General features: G+C 33.2%; 1 protein-coding gene across 3 annotated transcripts in view; it reads right to left on the bottom strand.

The window, feature by feature from the left end:
* Positions 1-25,806, bottom strand: part of NOX4 (NADPH oxidase 4) — a 254,554-nt gene that overhangs the window by 140,867 nt on the left and 87,881 nt on the right. For all 3 annotated transcript variants that reach the window (XM_051987303.1, XM_051987302.1, XM_051987304.1), the window contains 3 exons: positions 9,740-9,956; positions 1,199-1,363; positions 1,023-1,085 (listed from right to left, as the gene is read on the bottom strand). In XM_051987303.1, coding sequence (XP_051843263.1) covers positions 1,023-1,085; positions 1,199-1,363; positions 9,740-9,956 — 445 coding nt within the window. The remainder of the gene's footprint in view (positions 1-1,022; positions 1,086-1,198; positions 1,364-9,739; positions 9,957-25,806) is intronic.

Raw genomic sequence — 25,806 nt, forward strand, 5'->3', positions numbered from 1 at the left:
CCAAAAATGACAACAGGGAATAAATGAGAGTATGGACAAATCCTACTGTTTTAATACTCCTGCTGGAATGAAAAATGGATGTAGATAACTGGCTGATGGTAGGCTGGTATTACAAATTAAATAATATTATTATCCCACATAAATTCCTGGATATCTTTCTTAATTCATTAATAATGAAATTTCTCATTAAACTGAAATATAAAACAGAAAAATCTTGGCCTAGATTCTTTTAGAAATCCTATGAATATAATTTAAATTTTTACATACTCTAGGTAAAATGGTGTAAGATTTGTAATATGCTTACAATCAAATTTTTTGTTTTATACATACTATTTATTGAGAAAAATGGGAAGCAGGAAATGTTCAGAAACACTGAGCAGGCTCAGCTCAAAAACTGCCTCTTAAACAAACCCTTTCCTTTAACTCAAGATCCTAGTGCCTTCTTACATCCTCTCCTCTCCCTCCCTCCTTTTTTCTCCCTTCCTCCCTACCATTCCCTCTCTCTCCCTTTCCTTCTTTCCTTCCCTTTCTTTCTCCTTCTCCTTCTTCTCCTTCTCCCTCTTTCTCTACTCCTCTCTGTATGTGTGTATATACATATAATGTATTTTTTTATGTGTACATATTCTTTACCTAGTCAAAATATAAGCTCATTGAGGATAAGAACTGGTTTTTGTTTTGTCTTTGGTTCTCTAGTGCCTAGCAACAAGAGTAATTAGGTAAAAAATACTTGTTGAATTTAAGAGAATAAAAGTCAGTTTAAAGAGATTTTGAAATAACTTACCTTACACAAGCCAGAAGACTAAAAGGAATTTTAGTTCTTAGCCTTACTGACATAACAGATGCAAGAAATCAACTATAATTATATCCTGTCCAGACATATAAACATTAAATATACCATAAACTATTAATATTCATAATTTTAATTTATTAAATTAGCAACATAATTTAGTCCAAGACTGGCTCATCATTTAATGATGATTTTCTCTAAGAAAACAGAATGTAAAAAGTTAAAAAGTTCTTACCATTGTGAGAGTAAATGGATGGTTTTCTAATGCAGACACTCTTGGACAATGAAGAATAATATACTGGAAGGAAGTAATGCAACAGTGAAAGAAGAAAAAAGTAAGTTCAAATCTCCCAATATTTTCAAAAATAAAGTTATAACAACATTCTTGATAGACTATTTGGAATAACTCACTTGGCCAGGTCTGGCTTTAAAGTTTTCCTTGATCATTCGAACTTCCATGACATCTGAAGGATGGCTGATTACTGAAATGATTGTCACAGGCTTATTACTTCTAATGCACCTGTAAAGCCTTTCAGCACAATAGAGGCACAATGGTAATGAAATCCAAAGCCAAGTCTAAATAAAAAATTTAAAAAAGAAGGAAAACCACTTCAGAATACTCATGTTTATGTTTCCTTAAAAAAATTGTAAAATGTTTTAAATTGTGAATATAGAGAATCTGAAAATTAAATGAAATAAAATTAATCCGTTCATCTTAATTATAAAATATTAGTTGCTCCAAAAGGACTCATTTTAATAGCCACTCTCTAACATCTTTAAGTAGAATATTTGTACTATGCTAAACCATTTGACATTTATTACCTAATTTGAGCCTTACAAATACTCTGTGAGGTAGATATTACCAGTATTACTATCCCAGTTTTAAAGTTATGGACTCAGACTCAGATAAGTTGTAGCTTGCTTGTAATCACCAAGATAATAAATGTAAGAAGGGTTTGAACCCACTTTTCATATGTTTGTAAGCTCTTCCATTATGTTATACTCCCTTCCACATTCTTTTTTTCTATTTATCCCTCTTTCTTAACCTTTTCAATATCCCAAATAAGAATTTCCTTTAGACTAATACACTATACCTTTTATGTAAAAACTGTTCCAATGACCTAATTCAAAATCAGAGAGTCCTCAAATACACCCAGGTTTCACAGCATATTATTAATAAATATCCTTGTATAGATTTAATATTTTTGGTATAGATTTTAAAACATTGCATGCAAATATGCTTTAAAGAAACACTTTATGTACAAATCATGGAATATTGGACTTAAAAATGCCAACAGGAATAAAAGAAAGGTTTTGGAAATGTTTATTGCTTGATGAAATACATGTGTGTGTGTATATACATGTATGTTTATGTATAGACATATATGTGTAGTATTGCATTCATGTGAATGTATTTATCTTGTGTCTGTTAGACTCACACACATATACATTTTGTGTTTTTTCTTTATCCCTCATTTTTGAAGAGGACCAATGATATCATGGATAATCTTGATTCATATATGAATTGTATTTAAGTGAAACAGAATTGCACAAAATCCTTCTCTTCTTATATACATACATATAGATTTTGATAGATAGCAAACATATAGCTAGATATAGATGTAGATTTATATGAGATCAAGATGGAGATAGATAAATACACTAGAAGAACTGTAGGACATATTCTTTACAAAGGCAAATTTCATCTTCTCTTAAATCCCTGGAGATTATATTCACAAACACAGTTTAAGTAATTCAATGGTATTTCCTAAAGTGATGGAATAAAATGTAAACATTTATCCTGATTTCATATAATTCCAAAGTAGGGATCTGGCAAAATTTACTTCACTTAGAGTGCTGAAACAGAAATTGTGACTATTCAAAAGATGAAGGAACTAATAAGAGTAATTATTCTGGATTTCAATCTGGCTAGTTTACTAACATAAAAATGAAGAGAATTTAGAAAGCAAATAAGCACTTACAGAAATTGTCAGAGCAAAAAAGGAGAATTTCAAGGGTAATCTGGCATTTAGTCTAGATTTGGCAATATCAGATTAAAAAGAGGACAAAAAGGAATAAGTTGGATATGATGACCTAATAAATTCTGAAAAGAATGTTGGCCCAAATAAGATGGGAAGTTCTCAAAAAAAAAAAAATTCTAAAGAAACACAGAAATTTTATTCCAATGACAAGAAGGAATTGAATTAAATGTCTGATGTGACTGCACAATGATCTCATCAGTCAACTTAATGTTTTACAGGGAATAGGTGTGTATAAGATGTAAATTGTAAGTCAATGAGCCTGACTTAAATACTTGGAACATATTATTAAGCAGATTACTTATAATTATTTAGAAAAAGAAATTAGTAGTCACTAATTACTGCCCACCCATTTATCTTCCTCTCTTCTCTAATGATTTCCAGCATTTTGACCTGGCTACACTATCAAAGAGTCAGCTAAGTGGCACAGCAGACAAAATGCTGGACGTATAATCAGAAAAATTGAATTCTAATCTGGTTTCAGATATTTATAAACTATGTTAAATTAAATAATTTAGTTTCTGGCTGCCACAGTTTTTAAAATGTGAAATGGAAACAATAATACAGCCTCATGGTTCTCTCACATAGTTGTTCTGAGAATCAAATGAAATAACATTAGTAAAACACTTTGCACAATGATTATCATATAGTAGGTACTTGATAAATCCTCATTCCATTCATCTATCCCCTTTGTCCACAAAAGGACTAGTGGCAGGATAAGATACTTGAGCAAGAACTGATGACTCTCCTGATGTCCATATTCAACAGAATTGCTGCCTTTCCATAATCAGTCTCTTCAAATGATTTGTGACCTCATATAAAGCAAAGTTAAGTAAATAAAGATGCACAGTATAAACTCTCTATATAATTTTCCAGTTCCTATCATTGTAATATTTTTATTTTCAGTTTGTCACACTCTATTACCATTTTTGTATCATAGACTGTTTACTTCTGATGTCTTCTTTTCTTGTTAAAAATAAATCTGTATTATTGATATATAAATAAATTTAGCTTAAAAGAAAATAAAGTAAAATAAAAGTAATCCTTTTTGAATGCTAATTAGGTTGGAAAATTAGGGGAATATTAAATATTCAGTAAGCACAAATTACAGTAAAGCATATTCTTCTGGATAAAACAGAACAAAAAGATGACTAGAACCAAAAACTTAGGGAAAAGTCTATAGTAGAATGACCTAGAAATCTTCTCTGTCTCTGAGCAATTAAAGGTACTAATGGCATTAGTAGAGTAGAGTACAGTATAGTATAATATAGCATAGTGCATTATAATATAGCATAATAAGACTCAAATTTATAATGAAACAAATTTGTAAATAGTACTTTATAAGTTGAATGACAACATCAGATTCTAAAATCCTGACAGGCTACAGAAATCAAGTAAATATCATGAGATGAAATTTCATAGGTGTAAATGTATTACACAGTTTATATACAGAGATTAAAACCCACTTTTAAAATTTAGTTAAACATATATTAATCCCCCATTATGTATTTGTATGAGACTATGCTAGAAAACGGGATCAGGGGCCAAATTAAAATAGTTTCTGACTTTGAGAATCTTATGTCTTACTAGATGGGGGAGAGGTGAGGAAAAGTACAGAATATGCTAAAAATATATAGTTAAACAACTCTAGAGTGTTTTGAAGAGAGAGAAAATATTAACCTGAAGAGACCGGAAGGTTATCTTGCAATGCTTGACACCAGAGACAAGTCTTCAGGGAAGATAAAAATCTGGAAAGGTACAAATTCCAGACTTGTACCAATTCTCTAATGAATATGGAATGCAAAATCCAAAAAGTATATGTAAAATCCAAAGTATAAAGTATAAAGTCAATTTCAATGCATTTTGGAGTACTTAAAGAGAAGTTATATGAGATAAGTATAAATGAGTAGGTTAGAACTAAACTGTGGAGAGACTTAAGCACTGTGGTGAAAATTTTCTGTTTTATTTTAATGGAAATAGGAAGCTGTGGAAGGATTATAAATATGCACCCCTGCCATATCTGTACCTTGAAAGTATTATTTTAGTTGTTATTTGAGGATGAATTAAAGAGAAGACAAAGTGAAATAAGAGAATCAAGAAAGAGGTAGTCATAAGAATCCAGAAGAGAGGTGATAAATACATTAATTAGGATAAAGGACATGGAAAAATAAAGGAAGAGAATTATGTAAACTATGTTGTGGCACAGAATCAACAGTGCTTGGCAACTGAGTTAATGTTGGAATTGAGAGATAAAAAGAAGTTAATAATAATTTTACAGTTTTATGTCTTGGTGACAAAGAGGATGGTATAATCTACCATAGAAACTGGGAAATTTAGAAGAGGGACATGTTAAGAAGGAAAAAAAAAGAATCCTATTTTGTACATATTGAGTTTGAAGTGCCAGTGAAATATTCAGATGAAGATTTCATTTAATTTTTATTTCAATTTTTCCTCAATTGCATGTAAACAAAATATTTGACTTTTTAAAAATTTCTTGATCTCCAAATTTTCTCCTTTGTTCCCACTTTTCCCCTTCTCCATTGTTCCCTCTTCTCCTTAAAAAGGCAAGCAATTTGGTACAGATTACAAATATGTAGTCATGTAAAACATGTCCATGCTCCTCATGTTGCAAAAGAAAACACAGATAAAAAAAACCCAAGAATAATAAAGTAAAATAAAATTCTTCAATCTTTATTTAGATTCCACATGGGAATTTCAATAAGTAGTTGGCAATGCAGAAGAAAGATGAATGTTGATCAATACATGTTAGAGTCATCTCAGTAGGATTTTTTCTTGAATCAATGGATCTAATGGTAGTTTCAAGAGAGAAGGTACCAAGTATGTTGGGGGAAAATACAGGAAAAAGCTTTTGAAGAAATTCATTCTTAGAGAATGTGTTTTATTTTATTAATGAGCAAAGATGAAAGAAATGAATTCATCTGATAGGTATTAAAACTAGAGGACAATGTGATAGAAGCTGAGGGAGGAGTAAGTATCCATGAATAAAGACTGATTATGTGATAACTGATTATGTGATACAATTGGCAAAAAGATCAAGATGGATGAGAACTAAGATAAGGCCACTGGATTTAGCAGTTAGATCATAAGCAGCCTTGGAGACAGAAGACTAGGTAGAGTGTTAGAGATGAAAGTCGACGATAAAGACCAAAATGAGGAAGAAGTAAGGAAGAACAGAACAGGGAAAATAATTAAACATATGGGATAAATGTCCAGGACTTTTAATGGACTGCACGTTCAACATGAGTTGAAGATCCTAAATGTCACTAAATGTAGCTATGCTCATTAGCTTAGGTGATTGTTGAAAATACACCATACACTATTCTGCTGAAGTCACATCTTGAATACTATAGTTAGTTATGGACAGAGTATTCTCACATAGACAAAGACATTCTGGAACACATTTAAAAAGAGAGTTATCAGAATGGTGAGAAAACTGGAACTCACAAGTTTCTATAGAAAAAATTGAATTTATCCTAAATAAGAGACTTTCTTCTTCAAGTACAAGAATGGCTGTCATGGGAAAAAGTTAGGTGACTTATCTGCTTGTCTTCAAGGAGCAATGAGCAATGAGAACAAGTTGCAGAGAAACAGAATTCATTTTGTTGTATGTAAGGAGTTCAGAAAAACTTCTAGACCATTAAAACTGTCCAAATATATAAAGCTACACCTTAAAATATGATGAGTTCCCCCTCACTCTGGCCTTCAAGAAGAAGGTGGATAAATACTGTAAAACTATTTTGTAGAAAGGATTCTTAGAAAAATATCACTTATATATGGTGGCCCCCATGTTCCCCTTTAATTCGAAAATTCTATAAATGACCTAATATCTGTAGTCAAAGGTTTTAAAAGTTATTGAAAGATAAACAAAGATGAAAAAGGGGGAGGAACCATTAGATTATGAAGGAAATGGAGAATTAAGTATTTATACATTGCCTATTATTTTATCAGGCACAGTGATGAGCTCTTTATAAATATTATCTCATGTAAACCTTACAACAACTTGAGAAATAAATGTTTCAACAACTGAGGAAACTGAATCACAGAAGTCAAAGTCACACAGCTAATACATATGTAAGATTGTATTTAAATACTGATATTCCTAATTCCAAGATTAGCAGAGTGGCCACTGAAACCCTTATTTGCCCTAAAGATTAAATTATTAGTAAATCATTGGTGAGCTTTGACAGAGTAGTTTCAGTAAAGAAATGGGGAAAGTTATCAAAATGCAGTGGATTAAGGAAAGAATAGGTGTTGAGGAAATAGAGATAATTATTATAGAAACAAAATTTAAATTTGTCAGCAAAAGAGAAAAGAGAGTGGAGTCAATAACAAAACAGAATATCAGTTAAAGGGAAAAACTTTGTTAACTGAATAGTTTTGAGCAGGTTTATACATGAATAGGAACCAGTAGAAAAAGATAAAAATAAAATGGAGCCAATAGAGAGAGAAATCAGTGTGTTTGTGTGTGTGTCTTTGTGCATGAGAGAGAGAGAGAAAGAGAGAGAATGGAAATCTTATAAGATGTCTTTCAGTTCTAAAACTATAGTAGAAATTGTATTTTTGTACTCTCTCTATTAAGCATAGAGTCTAGCAATTAACATTTATATATATATACACACATATACATACACACATATATACACACATATACAATATAGTATATATTTTATCTAGTGTGTATATGTGTATATAGGTTATTATCCATTCTGTAACAGGACCAAAATGTCATCACTATGTTACAGTCAGGTTACTGTGTGTCCAACTATGGCTGACAAGTCCAATATGAGCTCGAAATGCTCTGCCACAGGTCAGACACAAATAGTCCTTCTAAAGATTTGGGGTGACTTCTCTAACTTTGTGCATTTTGTGTTTGTTCTGAGATAAGTGCAATTCTGCTTTACTTATAGAGAACAGTACTTTCTCTGATGAGGGCACTCCATGCTGGGTGCTCCTGTGCCATTCTCTCTCATGTCATACAATCAATTCTAAAGTTTTTGAAAGAGAACTTGAGAGTGTCTTTTATTGCTTTTTTCCTGACTACTTGTAAGTGATTGCCCTGTGTGAATTCGCCATAAAATAGTCTTTTTTGGTAAGCATATATTTGGCATTCGAACAATGTGGCCAGATCAATGGAATCATCTTTGCAGTAGAATTGAAATGCTTGGCAGTTTAGTTCAAGAAAGGACCTCAGTATCTGGTATCTCATTCTTCCACATAATCTTCAGTATCTTCCTAAGACAATTCAAATGGAAGCAATGGTGCTGGTACACTGTCTGGGCTTCATAGGCACACAGTGATCATCAGCTCAATGGCTCTGTAGACATTCAGTTTTGTAGTCAGTTTAATCTCTCTTCTCTCATAATTTCCCTCAGAGCCTCCCAAACACTGACCTAGCTCTGGCAACACATGTGTCGATTTCATTAACTATGTGGACATCCCTGGAAAGTATACTGCCAAAGTAAGTGAACTTATCCACAGCACTCAAAACTTCTCCATGTGAGTACGTACACACATATAGAGACATACACATATATACATGTGAAGGAGAGAGAGAGACAGAGAGAAAGAGAGAGAGAGAATACAAAGTTAATTTACAGAGGGGATGTAAATGTACTAGCAGACAAGGGAATCAGGAAAGACCAGACATAGGAAGTTGGAATTTAAGAATTATTAAGACTGAGAAATGAATCAAGGTTATACTCCAAGCAAGGGAGATAGCCTAGGCAAAAGGAGAGGGATAGTGAATACCAGAAATTGCAGTGGGTGAAATAATCTTGATTTTGTGACTTTTTTCAGCTGTGATTAGCAGACCCAGAAAAACAGAACAGATGTTGATGTTGACACTGAGGAGAAAAGGGTCACTTAGAAGTTATATTAGCAGGTTGATTAACAGAAGCAAGAGACTGAAAGGTGGGGACCTTGTGAAACATTAAACTGACAGATCAAGACTGCATATTGAGACAATGAAGCTAGAATTGGAAAATAAAGTTAAAAGACCAAGAAAAAGTGAACATGATGACCTTTGAGATTCCTTCAAGTTGTAGTCATGAAAATGTGCATACATCAGCTAAATGAGGAGAGGAAAAGATTCTGTCTTCCTAGTTATCCTCCAGACAATTCTCAGGAGCTTCAGAACTTGTTTAAACAGCACAGACACAATCATCTTTGCTTCAGAGATGGCACTACATGGTAACACTCCATCCAGAAGTAATTCTGTTTAAACTGGAGCCATGAAGCACAAGGCCAAGTAAAATGGACCAATGGCTGAAAATATTCAGAAGAATTTAAATTCTGTTTCCAGAGGAAACTATTCAAAAAGAATTTAGTACATATAATAATATGACATATGAAAGATAGCTTATATTTGTCAAAGAAATCAGAGAGCAAATGTTTAAGTTTTAACCAGAAAAGGAGTTGAGATGGAGTCCACATACAATTACAACTGAGATAGAGTGAAGAGTTGAGATATTTCTGACGATGCTGAAATAGGCCATACTGAAAAATATCACCATTCCATCATCTCTGTCCCCAGACAGGCACATTTCCCCATCAGTTCATTTGCCAAAAATAAAGTAAAAGCGGGGGAAACTAAATTCCAGTGAAGGAATATATGTGTAGTAAAAGAAATAAGCTAGAACTGAAAATTGCCTTTGAAACTCTTTGTTTACAATAGTTACCTATGCACAACTCTATCAGTTTTATTCACTAATTTTAAAAGATAAATGCTAAAGATGCCTTCTACTCTTACAATCAGCACAGTTTAAACAATACAAAACATTACAAAAACACATTACTTAAATAAGACAAAGTGATCAGTACAATCTGGTCCAACCTTGAGCAACGTCTACAGCCAGAAACGTTGACGTGACTAAAATCATAGGATTGAGCTGACCTGAGGAAAATTTGCTTGGAACTTGGGCTCCTCTGCACAGATTTTCACAAACTTGTTCTGTATAAACAGCTCGGAATTTACAAATCCTCCAGGGAAGGGTTCAGGAACGTGCTCCGAGAAATATTCTGGCAGGGGAATATTCAGTTGGCGAGTTCTATTAGGACTGAGGCAGCCAGGAGGGTGTGCATCGAGATTAGTTTGATATTTCAGGAGCCCTCTAAAATGAAAATACAAGTAAGGGCAGGTGGGAGAAAAGAAACAAAGATCAGATGCTAGAAAAATGGTAAGCAACCCTTAGTCTCCTGAATAAATCTTTGAAAATTAAAGATGAATGAATAGAGGCAACAAAATGCAGGGGTCCAACTTCTAGCCTCAGCTTTGACATTTACTCGCCATGTGATCTTATAAAGGTTATGTGAAGTTTCTAGGCCTCAGTTTAGCATCAGTCAAATTAAGGATTAGGGATTTGGATTATGTGACTTCTAAGATCCCTTTTACCTCTGAACTATGATAGTTCTAAGACTTTAAGTAAGTGCAGAACTACATTTTATTCTGGATAATGAGAAAACTATATCCCAATGAACACTATCCCCAAGAACTTGTCTAAAATTCTTGTAATATGTCTAAAGTTCAAGTCACATTATGCACAAAACGACATAAAAATAAGGACACAACCCTTTGTAGTATGTTTGGGCTTGTTGTCCTTTGGATACATGGATACATATGACCCAACATGATAGAATTTAAGAAAAAGCAGGAGAAATAAAAGACCCTTTCTAATTTTAAAAGAGAATATAATATTCATAATTTAGTTTACTTTCTGAGAATAATATTGATTAAAAGCAGACATTATTGATTTACAAAGACACATCAAAGATTTTTAGAAAATGGACTCTCCCATGATCTGATCATAATGTGTAAACAATAAACAAATTTTCAATAAGATATATTATATATTTGCTACTCATTTTCCTATAAGTACACAGAGAGGGAGGGAGGGAAGGAGAGAGGGAGGCAAAGACAGTGAAAGAAAGAGAGCGATAGAAAGAGAGAGTAAGTAGAAAAGGAAAGACCAGCATTCTAGTAATTTGCAAAATATGTAACATTTTGGTACATCTGCCATTCTCAGATAGAATCAACAAGCAAGTTGGCCTCTGAACTAGGGAAGAGGAAAATTGCATTTTTTCAGGTACCCCAGGAGAATGAAGAGTCCCTTAAAAGAAATAAATGTTCTACTCTAAGTAGAATATAAAGAAGACAAAAGGTGAAAAGTGCCAGAGAACAATCCTAACATAGTAGAAAGTTGAAAGGTGTAATAATGTGATGTCAAAAAGAAAGATAAAAGTGAGAAGGGCCTTCTTGTAGAAAGGAAAACTAAACCCTCTGAACAGGAAACAGTCTATTATAAAGCAAGGAATTATGATACAAATACATAAAAGCCCCTAGGTTAGGGATGAGTAGATAGGACAGGAAGAAGAGATGAATAATTTTGCTGGAGAAAAGATTCCTGGTCAGGTAATTGGAATAAATGGCCTTTAAGTCCACGTATTACTTACAGTTTCCATAATCCTTTTCTATTGATTCAATTTTAACTTTAGTCATGAAAGAAATATGAATGATATAAAAGGACAAAAGATGTGTGAAGAGAGCTAAAGATTAAAGATCTAAAGAGGCTTTTTGAAAAATGTTAACTCTAAGATTATTTTCTTACAAAGGACATTCATTTAAGCATTTAAAATATTGAAGGTCAGAGTAAAGCTTCTGTAGGGTATATCAGAAGTGAAGTTAGTTCAACACAAAAGATGATTTTACTGATATGTATGGGGAGAGTTTAGTAATAACTCTAGATTTTGAAAAGTATCTGTCAAATTTTGTATTTTATTTTGGATCCTAATCTGTGATTTTTTTTATTTAGGAATCTCTCAGTCTGAAGACTCCCTCTACTAAAGCATACCAATAAGTCATCTTATAGCTAGAAAGTTATCTAAGGATACTAAGAGTTCTTTGATTTGCCTATGTCACAGAGAAAGTAGGTATCAGAGGCTTCAACATCAGTCTTCTGGATCCAATTGCTGGCTCTCTATTTACTATAACACACACATCTGCAATTAATATTGAGGTTTATTTTTTTCCCAAGCTGACATAAACACAGTGAACCATTCTATTTCATCTCCCTTACTCATCATAATAATATGGAAACACTTAATTCCATATTAAAGAATAGTCTGAACAATATTGAGCAAAACACCATAATTAGCCAAAATATATAAACTAAGATCGTATTAAAAATAAAATAATTATGAGAAAGTTCATGAATTAGACACAACACAGAATGACAAAAAAAAAGTAAGAAAGAAACTGAACTGGAAATCAGAAGACATGGAGTCAAATCCAGATTTTCCTTCCGTGAGGTTAAAAAAAAAAAACTCTTTGGACCTTAGTTTCCTTAACTTTAAAACAGAAAAATAACAATTTGATTAACCTAATTTACTCCCTCATAAAGAAAAGCACTTTGTAAACTAGAGAGTATTATACAAATATGAACTTTGTTTGTTATATTTGATGTTGTTTTTATATGCATTACTCTGTCCCCAGGAACATAAACTCCTCAAGAGCAAGAATTATTTTGGTTTTTAGATTTGAATTCCCAATATTTATCACAGGATCGATCTTCAAAAATTTCAGTACTTTCATGGACTTGTGACAAGAATATTTCCTTGATTAATTCAATTTAATTTTACCTAGCTAGCTTCAATCTGTGCAATTCTTAATCTCCTATCTACATCCTTCTCAAGGAACCCATCCAACAAAGTGAGGGTCTTCCACTAGCTTTTAAAATTGACTGTATATCAATGTAACACACAAACTGTCCATCAATTATTCCTTGCTTTTGCTATGTGTTCCCAGAAATCCTAACAACTTTTCTTATCATAAGTCTCTTTAATGATAACTCTTATGCTGTCTCCTGCATAATTATCATTAATGATATACTCAGAATCATGATATACCTTGTCATTACCCTACTGAATACCCTTCTATGATAGTGGTTTTACCTGAATCATAGTAATACAGCATTATTATAAAAACATCTATATTATAAACATCTTTGTTCCATGTGTATATTGGAGCCTTTAAGAGTACTGCAAAACTTCACAAAATTAATCAAAGCTATTCCTTCCCCTTTCCAGTCCCTCTTATTCTTTTCTGAACATATTTAATTGTCCATATGAGGAGTCTTTCCAAGACATATGTAAAGATGAGATAAGAGATCTATGGGTTGGCCATCTAAAAGTTCACCAGAAATTTGAACAATAGTCATTCTTTGTCAACTTGGTCTTTTCCATAGTACAAGTCATTAATGATTGTATTTTCAAAAATTCTTCAGGGCTTGACATAGTTAATACAATATCAATTGGAAAAGAATACCTAAGTTCTTACACAAAGACATCTTCATGAGAATGGAAAATACCTTTAGTGAAATGTATCTTCCTATTTTATTACTTTTGTGATAATAATCAGAGAGCTAACCAACAAAGAATTCACTGTCATTCCATCTTTCAAGAGATTTTGCCTTATTTAGATGTATGCACTAATACATTAGAGGAAGGTGCTATATTTGTTCAAATGAATCAAATGTTTTATTTTTTAAAGTTAATTTTTTTAAATAAGTACAGTGACATTCATATGTAATATTCCCTGCATGTGCTAACCAATTGTAGAACTGAAAAGATGTGGTCTGCTTAAGAGTACAGTTTATAAAACTTCCCTGTTCCCTTATCAAAAGTATCTTCAATATTTCTATAGATTATTTTCATAATTAATATATATTAGAAAGATGGTATACACGTCAGTTGTTACTGATATATTATTGGTTGCTTTTTTCCAACAATGGATTATTACATGTATTATCTGATCATTGCCATCTACTCCTTTACCACAAAATAATGTCACCTTTAATCCAGACCTCTTCTGTGAATATTTGGTTTGGCTCTTCTCATTTTTATATACCATTTATACCTTTTATTTAAATACAAGAGGCAAAAGGCTTTAAGACACTATTGATAAGAGAAATGAAAATTAAGACAACTCTGAGATACCACTACACACCTCTCAGATTGGCTTTGATGACAAGAAAAGAGAATGATAAAGGTTGGAGGAGATGTGGGAAAACTGGAATACTAATACATTGTTGGTGGAGCTGTGAACTGATCCAGCCATTCTAGAGAGCAATATGGAATTATGCCCAAAGAAACATCGCACTCTGCATACCCTTTGATCCACCAGTGTCTCTATAGGGCCTATATTCCAAAAAGATCATACAAAAGGCGAAAAAAAAGGGTGCACATGTGCAAAAATGTTTGTAGCATCCCTTTTTATTATAGCAAGGAACTAGAAACTGAGTGGATGCTCATCAGTTGGAGAATGGCTGCATAAGTTATGATATGTGAATGTTATGAATATTATTTTCTATAAGAAACAATCAGCAGGATGATTTCAGAAAGGCCTAAAGACACTAAAATGAAATGAGTAGAACCAAAAGAACTTAGTATCAACAAGATTATACAATGATCAATTCTGACAGACAAGGCTTTTTTCAACAGTGAGGTGATTCAGGGCGATTCCAATGGTCTTGTGATGGAAAGAGCCAACTGCACCCAGAAAAAGTTGTGGGAAGTGAGTGTGGATCACAACATAATATTTTCACATTTTTGTTGTTTTTTGCTTGCATTTTGTTTTCTTTCTTATTTTTTCTTTTTGATCTGATTTTTCTTATGCAGCATGATAATGTGAAAATATGTGTAGAAGAATTGCATATGTTTAACATATGTTGCATGACTTTCTGGGCATTGGGTGGGGAGAAGGGAGAGAAAAAATTGGAACACAAGGTATTTCAAGGGTGAATGTTAAAAACTATATTTGCACACATTTTGAAAATTTTTTAAAAAATATTATTTTTAAAAATTTAAGAGGCAGCTAGGTATCTCAACGGATAGAGAACTGAGACTAGAGTCAAGAAGACTTAAATTCAAATCCAGCTTCAGATAATAACTATGTGATCCTGGGAAAATCATTTAACCTCTTCTTGTCTTAATCTACTGCACAAGGAAATGGGAAACCACTCCACCATACTTGCCAAGAAAACCCCTTGAACAGTATTAGCATGCTATGATTTGTGGAGTTAGAAAGACTTGGACATGCCTGAACAACAAAATAAATATAAATATGATTTGATTTTTTGTACTTATATTATTATTAGTATAGTGGTAGTCAAATTTTCATTGCCAAGAAAATGGGTTTGATATAGAAATCTTGATAATTTTTACATGTTCTCTCTGAATGAGCCACCAAGTATGTTGTATACTTAAGTATCCTCTGAAAAACAGCTAATATTTCATCTTATCAAGCCAGAGCCCAGAGCTCCATGATATTGCCCTGGTAACTATTCAACAAAACACAAATCTCCCACCAGAAAGATTCCATTTTTGAATTCACTAGCTTTTACATCTAATCTATTGCCTTATCTAGGTAGGTCTCAGGGAGCCTCATCATGACCCATTTTAAGTACTCTTCTTCCTTCTGCCACCCCTTGATATGTTGTTTTCCATCATTAAAATATGAGTTCCTTAACACAAAGAATTGTCACACTTGAATTACTTGCGTTTATTCAATATTTTATAAATCTATCTGCCTGTCTGTCAGTCTATGTCTTTCAACAATTTATCTAAAATCTTATTATTCTTATTGCTACCTTATCAGATGATAGTGCTCCAAATCCTTCTATAAAATTTAACAAATAAATCTATACTCTAAAGTAGTATTGTCTATGCTGCCATTGCATGGATTGGTTTAGGCACGTTCCAGGGTTTGTTTTTGTTTTCGTTTCTGTTTTTTTGTTTTTTGTTCTTTAATTTGTTTTTCTGTTCATTGTGAAAATTATGCAGTCTATGTCAATGTTGTTTTCTTTATTCATTTAATATTGTTTAATGTTGATAATTTGTTTAAATATGTTGGACTGGCATTGGACTGGCTTTTATCCTTTTATATTTTTTCTTTAGCTTGCTATTGCTATTGAGCTTTGTTCTAACAAATACATGAATTGATGGCATAGAACCAAAAACACAGAAATGCTACATTGCTTTAAAAAAAATCGTGTCCTATGCCTGTCAATAAGTAGGAAGAAAAAAAGAAAATAAGCATTTATTAAATATCTATTTTGGGCCAGGAACTATACCAAGCATTTTATAAATATCACCTCAGTTAATCCTTACAACTCTGAAAGATAGGTGCTTTTATTATCCTCATTTTATCATAGAAGAACTGAGGCAGATAGAAATGGCTACAAGAGTCTGGGACCATCTGCCAAAACAGATTTTCCTAACTCCGAAACAAGGAGTCCATACATTGAGCCACCTAGCTGTCTTTTTAATTAAACATTTGTTAGTTGCTTATTGGTTATTAATGAATAAAAATTTCTATAAGTGACAACTTTATGCGAGTCACTATGTCAGGCAGTGGTGATACACAAACAAAAATAAAGGTGACTTCAAGGAGCTTCATTCTAAATAAGACAAATGCATATATAAGTATATATAGAAGATATATACAAGCTAAATAAAAAGAAACCATCCAAGGAAAAGCAATAGAAACCGTGGAGTCAAGAAAGGCCACTCATATCATGTACTTCTCAAGGGGGGTTTGAAGAAAACCAGCAGTTCCACAAGACTGACTTATGGGTGTTGAACATTTCAGGAATAAGGGATGCTCTCAGAGCAAAAAGTCATACTCATGTGAGGAATGTCAAGTGAGTCAGCTTATTGGATAGTGGAGAGTAGTGTGAAGAATTAAATGAACAAACAAGTGCCTACTATGTACCGGTCACTGTGCTAAATATAAAAGATACAAAGAACATGCAGGAAAATAATCTTTACCTTCATTTAGGGCATTTAAATGCCAAGAAAGTACTATTTTGTGAAAAGTCTTAAATGGCATGAAGAGGAGTTAATATTTGTTATTGCAATAACTGACTTTTGATTGCTATCTATAAGAATAAAATATTTTCACATTTGTGTGATGTCATTTGGTACTTATCTTTCCAATATATCCTAGTTTTATTCTCAGAAAAAGTAGTACAATATATAGGCAAAAGTATATTATATAGCCTATAAGGCTTAGCATCTCTCATTTCTTAGTCTTGAAAGATTTTTCCAATGTAGTATATACCATCCTGTCCTATGCCCATCTTTATGTTGAAGTTACTCATCTATTATTAAATGAATTGAATTCTGATATAATTTGAGGCTCCTGATTAAATTCTTTGTAAAATTTACCTATGAAGTCATCCTCTGAAACAAACGCAAGCATATAAGAGAATTATCTTTGAGTCTGGCTTTTTGGAAATGTTTATAAAAAGCATTGCAATTCAAAAGAAACTTTATTTGTGGAATATCTAACGTTATTCTATCATAGATAAATTTTCTTTTAAATTAGAGTAAAAAGCTTATTTTTTAATCATTCATTAGAAAGTAAACTATCAAATATATTATGTAAAAACTTTTGAATATTATAAATTAAATGTCATAATATAAAACATTATTTAATATATAAAATACGATGTAGATGACATTTTATAAGATTTATTCTCATAGAATATATAACAGCAAAAATATTTTCTTATAATTTATGTTGGAGGCATTTTTTTTGTATTTTCCTATTACTGTTGCATGTTCCCATGCATTAATTGTGTAATATAACTTTGAAAAATAAAATCTAATGTGACTTTAGTTTAAAATATTAAAATAATGTCTTAGTGGGGAGAGGAACAATTCTAATAACAATTCTAATATATATATAAAGAACATATTCTTTACTGGTCGGATTATATTAAGAATTTTATGTTCCATTTGGGGTAGCACATTTTAAAAAGAAGGTATAGAAAATGAGCTACTCCTAGTCAAAGTAGAATTTAACCACTGAAGATGACAGAACACATAAGTTTTCATTCTAGTCTGACACGTAAACTTGTCTAAGCTAGGCAACTTATTTCAACTTTTTTTCCCCCCTCAATTTTCTCATTCAAAATAGGATAATTGGACTAAATGATCTAGGAAGATCCATCCAGATCAAAGTCCTATGTTTTATACTATACAAAATACTTCTGACTAAATTCAATGATGTTATGATTCTATACTTAGTTTCAGAAAAAAAAAGATTAAAACAAATTTCTAACAATTTGAACTGTCCAAAAATGAAATGGGCCATCATATAAGGTATTTAATTCCATAATTTTGTTGATGTGTGAGCAGGGGTTGAATGACCATTTGTCAGAAATGTTGTTGAAAACTATCATATCAAATTAAATTGATTAAATAAATCAAAATGAAAATAAATTACATAAAAAGGATCTGAATTTCATGATTCATGTTGCTTCCAACTCTGACTCTAAAAACTCAATTATGTTTCAATACATGAGGAATGTTTTCAATGTTATTTTGGTTTTTTCTTTTCTTTTTTTCAATTGGTGCCATAATTTTCTAGTCTTTTTTTTTTTAACTTTTGGTTAAAAAAAACCTAGTCTAACCTTAAATTCCTAGAAAAGAAGATAAATACTTTATAGTAGTAGTAATAGTAATAGTAGTAGTATAGTATTGTTATTATTATAATATGGTATTATATTTGATAGAAAATAGTTATCATATCATTGAATATTAAATATACATATATTAACATTGCAGTGAAAACAGTATAAGCTATGTTCTTTTGTTCATAATGATTCTTAATCATATTTAAAGGAGAAAATTGGCTGTGCTTCTTGAAAATAAAAATTTGTTATCCATAAAATGTTGTGATATACTCTAGAATTTTCCTTTAAAAATGTTACTTTTTTGATATTTTAATTTGTTTTACCTATATCATGAACAATTTTTTCTATAAAGAATTTAGAACTAAATTCCACTTCTCAAATCCCATAAGAATAGCTCCACTTTTACATAAATATATAATGTATTTTACTTGTTAAGAGACAATACTGAGTTGTCACCTGATCTCACCAAATTCAGAATAGTTTTTTTTTTCTCTCTTCCAAACAAATCCATATTTAAAATACACACATGCTTGGATACAAGTAGTTCTCTAAAACTATGTTAAAGATAATTTGCCTACCTATATTTGTAAAAAGACATTTTCACACTGAACATTCCCAAAATAGATGGATCTACAAGGATGAGCTAAAAACATGACAAAATCTGTCATTTTAGTGAGGTAAGGTCCAAAATATGTAATAATCTAATGTTATAAAAAAAATTTAAGTTAACACTTTATAGATCTATCGCAAAGTCTTAGATTTGCCACTGAATGGGAGAATAAGTTCTGAAAAGCTGCATCCTTCAGCTCGATATACATATGGTACCTATCCTTTTCTACTTCAAAAGACAAATGTGATGAGTCAAAAATTCAGTCATCAACTTGGGAAGAACAAAGGAGGATTACAATTTGTTATTATATTATTCAGAATTCTATATCAGCCCAGGATTAAATTAAAATCAACATCAAAGACTTAGAAGTAAAAGGAACCTCAAAAGTCGTAACTCACAAAACCTCATTTTACAGTAAAGACTTTAAGGACCTGAGAGGTTGTGACTAGCCCAACTTCACTCAGATATTAAGAATTAGAAGAAAACAAAGTCTGTTGCTCAACTCACACATACAGCATGTCTCAAGCATCAGAAAGTTTTTAATTATTAAAATTTAAAACTGTACTAAAACATTCAGCACACCCTGTAACAATATTGTGGTTTCTTGGAAAGATGGAAAAACAGAGGAACAAAACCTTCCTGTATTCCTCAAGCAACCAAAAATGACTGTGCATATAAACAGGCATACCCTGAAAAAATGTATTTATAACATAACTATATTTTTATAGAACTGAAAAATATAATAGATGAAATTAATTCTACCATATATTAGACTTATATACACATTTACACCTGTGGCTTCATTGGTATAAGGAGCTCAAAATTTAAAAACTCCCTTTTAAAGTGGTTTAAGTGATAGTTTTTGGGTAACTTAAGAAAGCTGTCTGTAGCAATGAAAGGTGAAGTGATTTGTTGAGTTTATACCACATATAAGTGTCTGTAAGAAATAACTCCAAGACCATATATCTCTATTTATTTTAGTAGACTACTCTCAGATCAGTACATGAATGGAGGGGTAAACACATATGTTTGTATATGCATATATGTGTGTATTATGTAAGTATGTACATTTATGATTCAATAGGAGTGATAGGTTCAGGAGGAAGCTATACTTTAATTTTAAGTTTGGAAACTCTGTATGAACACATATATATGTTCATATATATAACTATACACATATTATAGTTAGTAGTTTCCCCTTCTAAGCGCCTTGAAGAAAGATTTTTTCATTTTTAATTTATAATTAATACCCAGAATAATGCCTCACATTCATTTATAAAATGAGGGAGTTGAACTGAATAGTCTCATATTCATATAGATCTAAAAATTTATGATTCCAAAACATGGTCCACCAGAAAACACAGAATTAAATAATTTAAGAATTTTAAAAGATCTTTTCAGTCATTTGATTATATTCATGCCTGAAAAAGAATCCCTCCTAGACCAAGTTCAACAAATGTTCAATCAGCCTGTCTTTAATATCTCCAAAGAAGAGAATCTATTATTTCCTAAGGCAGCTCATTTCACTTTGAGATAGATGTATTAGTTTTGGCATGGAGCTTACATTTGCCACTTTGCCACAAATCACCCATGGCTTTTAGTTTTTCATTTTACACCGGGACCCAATAGAACAAGTCAAATCTTTCTCTTTTATGACAGCCCTTCAAACACTTGAAGACATCTGTCGCACCTTTCATAACTCTCCAATTTTCTATATTAACTGTTCTCAGCTACATCAGATAAGGACTTAAGGTCCTTCACCATTATGGCTTCCTGATGCTGGACCATCTTCAGTTCAACAAAAGTCTTTCTGAATTGTGAGGTAAAAAAAAAAAAAAAAAAAAAATGAACCTGAACAAAGAATTTCATATGTAGAATTTCATATTAAATTGATGTGTTATACTTAATAAATATTTACTTAATTGAATTATCAAATTAGTAAAATAAAAATAGCTATAGCCATTGGTACTGACTAAATTTAAGGTGCCAGAGAAAACTAATCACTTTTCAACGTCACTGGTGTCATCTCTACTTTTACCTTTAAGTTTCAGCTAACGTCTACAAGAAGCCCATCTCAAGCAGTCTTCATTCTATTGTCTTCTTTGTTAGTTATCTCCAATTTATTCAGTATAGATCTTGTCTGTGCATAGTTGTTTATATGTTTTCTCTGCCATTAGATTGTGAACTTCATGAGAATAGGGACTATTGTCTCTCTTTGTATTCCTACTATTTAGAACAGTGTTTGACATATAGTAGATACTCAATAAAATTTTATTGAGTAACTTCTCTGAAAGTTAATGAAAGCAACATGCTACAAATGTAACTTGCTTATCAATTTTTCATATTCCTTGAACATGCTTTCACATTTCAGTCTAAGACTGAAGAATCTGGAGCTTGACAGGCAACTCATTGCATAACTTCATTAAAATTAATTGAAATTTTAAGATTTGTAGCCTTAACATCTTCTTCATTTTCTGCTGATTTATTGTGGAGTGAACAAAGTAGCTTGACTACTACTTTCTTTATTTTGCTTGTCATAATCTCTTTGTAACTATGTTCTTCAATGAAAACAATGTTATGGAAATTTTCTACTTTATAATATACTTTTATGACAGATCTCTAGTTTGGGAATTTGTTATTTATTAGTCTTATGGACATGTTTTGGAAGTAAAATATCATGTAAATGAAACTATTTAATTGATTAGTTCACAAATTTTAAAGAATTTCAATTTCAAAACAGAAACTGTGAAGTCCTTTTTTACCTCATTTTATTTTGTCTCAATTTTCATTAGCAAAACCAAAAAACTGACTCAATTTCTTTTCTTTTTTTTTTTTTACCTCAATTTTTTTCTAATTTTTATTTAATAATTACTTTATATTGACAGAATCCATGCCAGGGTAATTTTTAACTGACTCAATTTCAAGAAAACTAAATATGACATTTAAAAAATCTCAATAACTAAATTAAACCACAAACTGGAAAATAAAGGGAAACAAAAAAGAAAACAAAGAAGGAAGGAAGGAAGGAAGAGAGGGAGAGAGGGAAGAAAGATACAATTAATATTCATATAGATCTTTAAAGCTAACAAAACATATATATCACATATATAATCTCATTTGAACCCAGTGACTAAAAACAAACTTTCAATCATATATCACTAGCCATTTTTATTTTTTCCATGCACATTACATGTAATGGGCTGAGGCTTGAGTTCATGCACTGAAGTCCCAAGCACGTGAGGCTGAATAGTAATTGGACCACACTGTATTAATATATGTGCCTGGAGAAAGAATAGCCCCACCCACTCTGATGTGTTCTATAGGAAATGATGATTTTGGTCGGTGGAGGCAGGGGAATGGAAAGGGAAGCAGAAGGAGAGACTACTGGCTGGAGTCTTGTCACAGCTGCTCACATTGCTATCATGACTGCACTTCACCTCCGATCCTCCTCTGCTAGCTGGCTTCCTGTCACAGCTGCCCATATTGCTATCGCAATCCTTCTTCCCCTCTACTGAGAATAAAGATTGAAGATTTTTCCCTTAACCTGAATTCCTGACTCCAGATGATTTTAAATATGCGGTCAACACATTTGGCGCCCAAGCGTGGGAACCAAGGACCCTACTTTCACTGAAGAAGTCTCCAGTGACCAGGAACTTAGGTGAATATTGTAATAGACAAATAGGGAACTTATTTTCTTAAAGACTAAACTAGTAACCTTTTTTGGCTGAAATGGGACAGATGCTAGCTAAAGATTCTCCATCCCCCATCCCTACCCCCCCACCCAGGAGTGGTGCTATAGAAAGCCTGCTTAAGCTGATAGAAGATCAAGGGCTATTTATAACTTGGGAACAGACAGCTAGACTTCTGGGTACATTAAAATGCACCTCCCCTTGGTTCTTAGAGGAAGAGCAAATCTCTCCAGATAATTGGGCATTGATTGGTCAATAGCTCTCCACATATTACAATGAAAACAGTCCTCATTCAATTTCCATCAAGGCATTCTATTTATACAATATAATACAGTTGGCCTTAAGATACCATATTAAATTATAGAAGAAAAGGAAAAAACTTTAGGAATAGCCAAATGGGGAAGCCTGAGATAAAGGAGGAAGACAAAGAACAGATTAATAACCATATCCCCAAAGGGCATAGAGACTTAAGTGAGGCTTAAGGGTGGGGTGAATCTGAGGCAGCTTCGGCCCAACCTAAGGAGCAGGTAATTGACTCTCCTCCATCAACTCCACCCTCTGGGATGGAGGGAGGAGGGATAGTGGCGGGGGAGGGGAGGCAGTGACAGCACCAGCACCTCCCCCCCAGCATCCAGCCGCTCCTATAACTAGATTGCAAAAGGGACTAATTAAGGCCAAAGCGGAAGGGAGAGATGTATTGGAATTTCAACACCACATTTTTTCCAGTAATTCAACAGTTTAATTCTTCAAGTCAAGAAAGTAGAAGATACGCTCCTTTTGATATAGAAATCCTCAAAGACTTGAAAAAGGCTTGCAGTCTTTATGGGGCTACATCAGCTTATGTTAAGATGTTATTACAGAATTTGGCTTTTGAAATCTTGACCCCTAATGACTGGAAATCTATAGCAAGGATATGTCTAGAACCTGGACAAAACTACTTGTGGCTTTCTGAATATAGTGAGCTCTGTAGGATACAAGCCCAACAAAATAGTCAAAGTGGAGTTCATGCTGCAATCACCTGTGACCTACTAACAGGTATAGGTCCTTATGCAGATGTTGCAATACAGATTAATTATTCTATAGCAGCATATGAACAAATTGCTACTAATGCTATCAGAGCATGGGCTTCTCTCCACTTCATCCAATAAAGATGACAAGGGTGAGGCCTTCACAGAAATAACACAAGGGCCAAATGAACCCTTTGCTGACTTTGTGGGACGTTTGCAGACAGCTATCACAAGAACAAATGGGGAAAATGCAGTAACAGACATTTTGATAGGGCAACTTGCTAAGGAAAATGCTATTGAGGTTTGCAGAAGAATTATACTAGGACTGCACAAGGATGCTCCTTTAGAGGAGCTCATAAGACGCTATGTCACAGTGGGCACAAATGCCTTTTATAGCGAGGTTATGATGCAGATTTTCCAAAATCCAAACATGGGGAGACAGGGTCCCTTTTCACAAGGAACTTCCAGAGAGACTCGAAGATGCTTTCAGTGTGAAAAGCAGGACATCTGAAAGCTCAATGTTGGTATAGAGACAGAATGGGAAAACAGGGTGGGAGAACAAGACCCAATACCCCATGTCCAAAATGCAACAGAGGCTTCCATTGGGCCTCAGAATGTAGACTGATTCAGGGAAACGGGATGAGGGGCCCAGCCCCAGGGCCCAAAGCAAAAAACACTTGGGGAATGATGGCAGCCAATGGTGCACCCAGAGAGTGCCTAGAAGTTTAATACCCAGACATGACCAATCAGCCAAGAAGCTATATGATGAAAGAAAGGGATTACACAATCAACTAGCCAGGAAGCAACCTGATGGCAGAAGGGAATTACAATTGGGGAGAATAGAGCTGTATGCAGCTGGGACAACTGAGATACCCCCTGGAGAGGTGAAATCTGTTCCTCTCCAGCCTATGGATCCCTTGCCTCCAGGCAAAGTAGGCTTGACCATTTCACCTCCTTTTTATACGTACAAAACAGTGTCCATCCACACACTGATGTGGGAAATGGGGGAATGTGTAGATAATATCCCAGTCATTAATACAGGTAGACAATGTGTGACTTATCATACAGGAGAAGTAGTAGCATCAGGTTTACTCATACAGAATCCTAATAAGCAACTGGTGATAGTCACCCAGATTCTGACTCTAGACCACAAAATCCAGGAATATACTGGACAGTAGCTGTAACAGCTGACTGACCTATGCTCACGATCTATATAAATGGCCTACCATTAGAAGATTGGTAGACATAAGTGTAGATCGTACAGTCATTAGAGGTGCCAATTGGCCCAGTCACTGGCCAAAGATTAAAGCAGACACCTATATGTCTGGCGTAGGAGGATCAATAGCAGCTGAAGTTAGTGCTGCCCCTATGAGATGGACTTCTGAAGGCAAAACAGGAGTTTTTACCCCTTTTATAGTTGAAAAAATCCCCATCAATCTGTGGGAAGAAATGTTTTACAACAATTAGGGTTAAAAATGAATACTTCGGTTTTTTAATCAGGGCTGCTGTTGAAGGCCTGCCAACACTTTCACCTATTCCTATCCAATGGAAAACTGATACACCAGTGTGGATAGAACAGTGGCCCTAAGGTAGCGATAAAATTCAGGCCTTATTAGATATAGTACAGGAGCAGCTTGAACAAGGGCATTTACAACCTTCTCTGAGTCCTTGGAATTCCCCAGTGTTCGTTGTAAAAAAGAAATCTGGAAAATAGAGGATGCTCACTGATTTAAGAAAAGTAAATGAACAGATGGAAACTATGGGAACTCTTCAGCCTGGACTTCCATCTCCTACTCAATTGCCTAGAGAATGGCCTCTTTGGGTCATAGATATTAAGGAATGTTTCTATTCTATCCCTCTGGATAAGAAGGATATGAAAAGACTTGCCTTTTCAATGCCCAGCATTAACTTAGCTGAGCCTTATAAAAGATATGAATGGACAGTTTTGCCACAGGGAATGAAAAACAGCCCCATTATGTGTCAAATGTATGTTGCTGCTGCTTTTGCTCCAGTAAGAAAAGCATTTCCAAAAGTTATGCTATTATATTATATGAATGATATATTGGAATGTGCACCTGAGGAACAAATGTTAGAAGCATGTCTATAAAAGACCATAGAAACACTAAGGAATTACAAATTGTACATAGCTGAAGAGAAAATTTAAAGACATGCTCCTTTTC

This window comes from Antechinus flavipes, chromosome 3 (assembly GCF_016432865.1).
Source record: "Antechinus flavipes isolate AdamAnt ecotype Samford, QLD, Australia chromosome 3, AdamAnt_v2, whole genome shotgun sequence".
Lineage (NCBI taxonomy): Eukaryota > Metazoa > Chordata > Mammalia > Dasyuromorphia > Dasyuridae > Antechinus > Antechinus flavipes.